Genomic DNA, 2,111 nt, shown 5'->3' on the forward strand with positions numbered 1-2,111 from the left:
TCGAATACTTTTCTAGACAATTTAGCCCGATTTGGTAAACAAATGATGCCGCAATGGAAAATGTTGGAGATTGTGCATGACTTTGCATTTGATGACATTTTTCGATTATATTGTATTAATATTAACATGGCAGTGCAATACAAATGAACAAAATAAAATGAATAAACTAGACTCTTTCTACTCGCAAAAGTAATGGTTATTTCGCATATCTCTGAATGTAGGATACCTGGACGGATGATTTTCACGACACAATTTCACTTCGAATATGTAGAATATATGACTACAAAGTCAGCAAACCAGTTAAGCGTAAGCTTGAAAATAAAATTTATCTAAATAAAATTTAATAAATATCATACAAAGACATCTCAATTCGCCAAACTGAGGTGATCGGTATACAACACTTTGGGTCAACGGGCTTTCTATAAACATATAAGAAATAAGTAGACGAAGAAAGAAAGGGCTGTAATATTCTCTTTAATTTTATGGTAATTCCTTTACAAAATATGAGTTTATTTGTCACTTCTAAGAAAGTTATAAATTGTACTTTTCTACAAATAAACACAATACTAAAGCATTATTTCAATAAAAACTCAATCAAGTCGATGAACAACTCTAAATGACACAACGGTTATTCTCGTAACTTAGTGGTTTTTACGACTAATTTACACTAACAGTATATTTTACCTTCGACTAGACAGGGTGGTACTTTTTCTGTAAAACTAATCAATAGAACAAAAAGTGTTTCGGAAAGCATGGCTTCCGAGCATAGCTTATACAGCGCAATGGTGCATACAAATATCACCCGCACCATTCCGCACGTAGCACCCACCATCAGGATGTGGAATTGATTTGATTTGATGATCATCGCCGTTCAGTCAGCCGCCGGTCGTAGGTCGCTGCATGTTGTTTCAATAGCCAGTGGTGATGCTGCCGAGCGACACAGATCAGGGTCAGCTGGAACCGTCGTTCTTTGGAGGAACTTTCTGCTCCTTGGACGAGCCCAGGTAGTCGCTCTCGATCTCCTTGAACTCGATCTGATGGGTTTTCATGGCGTCCTGAAATGGTGGATATGGGCCGAATTGAAACATTTTTTATTAGAATTAGAAATACGTGACTAGAGCTTAAAATATCCATTCTCAAGAAGCAACTTCATTCTGTTTGTTGGAAATTAATAATCCAGGGGTTTGCTTTTGTGCCTTACGATCATTCCAAACATCATACTTGTATTCAATCACTCCACACTCGCACCAATACACATGACATCGGACCATGCTTCGGAATGACATAACAAAAATCACATCAATCATCTGTCAAATTTACATGAATCAATCATTCTTAACCAAATTTCAGATTCACATAAAATGAATGAATAATGGAAACACAAATTAAATTCCGACAAATTGAATCACCATCAATTCCAGTTTACGGCAAGTTTACCTTCACACACTGCTGGTACACTCGAAACAGGGGCGCACACACCGAGTCGTCGGCATCTCCCTTCAGGAAGCGCTCCGAAAACCACTGATTGAAACACGTGTCGTACTTCTTTTTCAACTCGGTACAATTTTCACCAATGCTGTTCATCGTTTCAGTCTGAATTCAATCGACAGCGGTAAAATTTTCAATTCAGAAATCAGATTCTTATGAAAGTGGCTCGTACTTTCGGCGTGTTTTGATTGTGCGAATGGATGTGATGTGTGATGGCAGGCAGTGTTGGTGTTGGTTGCTCCGCGCACACAGGAGAGAGCCATGACACCGAAGCAGGCGAAGTTGTCAAATCGAAAGGCGGGATTTAGGAGCGCTGAGAGAGCGAGCAAGAGTTTCGATTTTATTTTGGCGCATTTGTGGTTCCCTCGAAGTAATCTCCCTCGCATGGCATGGTTTGGTTTCGTCGCAGACACGTGACTGATGATTAAACAAAAATGCTAGTGATTGAGTAATAAAACAAATGATATTTTCAATATGCAGTTTTCGAAAAAATATTGCCTTCTTTTTCTTCTTCTTCTTCTTCTTATTGGCATTACATCCCCACACTGGGACAGAGCCGCCTCGCAGCTTAGTTCATTAAGCACTTCCACAGTTATTAACTGCGAGGTTTCTAAGCCAGGTTA

The 2,111-nt window shown here is 38.9% G+C and overlaps 1 protein-coding gene across 1 annotated transcript; it reads right to left on the reverse strand.

Moving 5' to 3' along the window:
* Positions 1–489: 489 nt before the first annotated feature.
* On the reverse strand, positions 490–1,740 carry LOC134208181 (TP53-regulated inhibitor of apoptosis 1-like). Its single transcript, XM_062684238.1, has 2 exons — positions 1,438–1,740; positions 490–1,055 (listed from the first exon to the last, which is right to left on the reverse strand). The coding sequence occupies exons 1-2, from the start codon at positions 1,582–1,584 to the stop codon at positions 951–953; spliced, it is 252 nt and encodes an 83-aa protein (XP_062540222.1). The 5' UTR covers positions 1,585–1,740; the 3' UTR covers positions 490–950.
* Positions 1,741–2,111: the final 371 nt, after the last annotated feature.

The sequence above is a fragment of the Armigeres subalbatus genome, chromosome 1, assembly GCF_024139115.2.
Source record: "Armigeres subalbatus isolate Guangzhou_Male chromosome 1, GZ_Asu_2, whole genome shotgun sequence".
NCBI classification, from domain to species: domain Eukaryota; kingdom Metazoa; phylum Arthropoda; class Insecta; order Diptera; family Culicidae; genus Armigeres; species Armigeres subalbatus.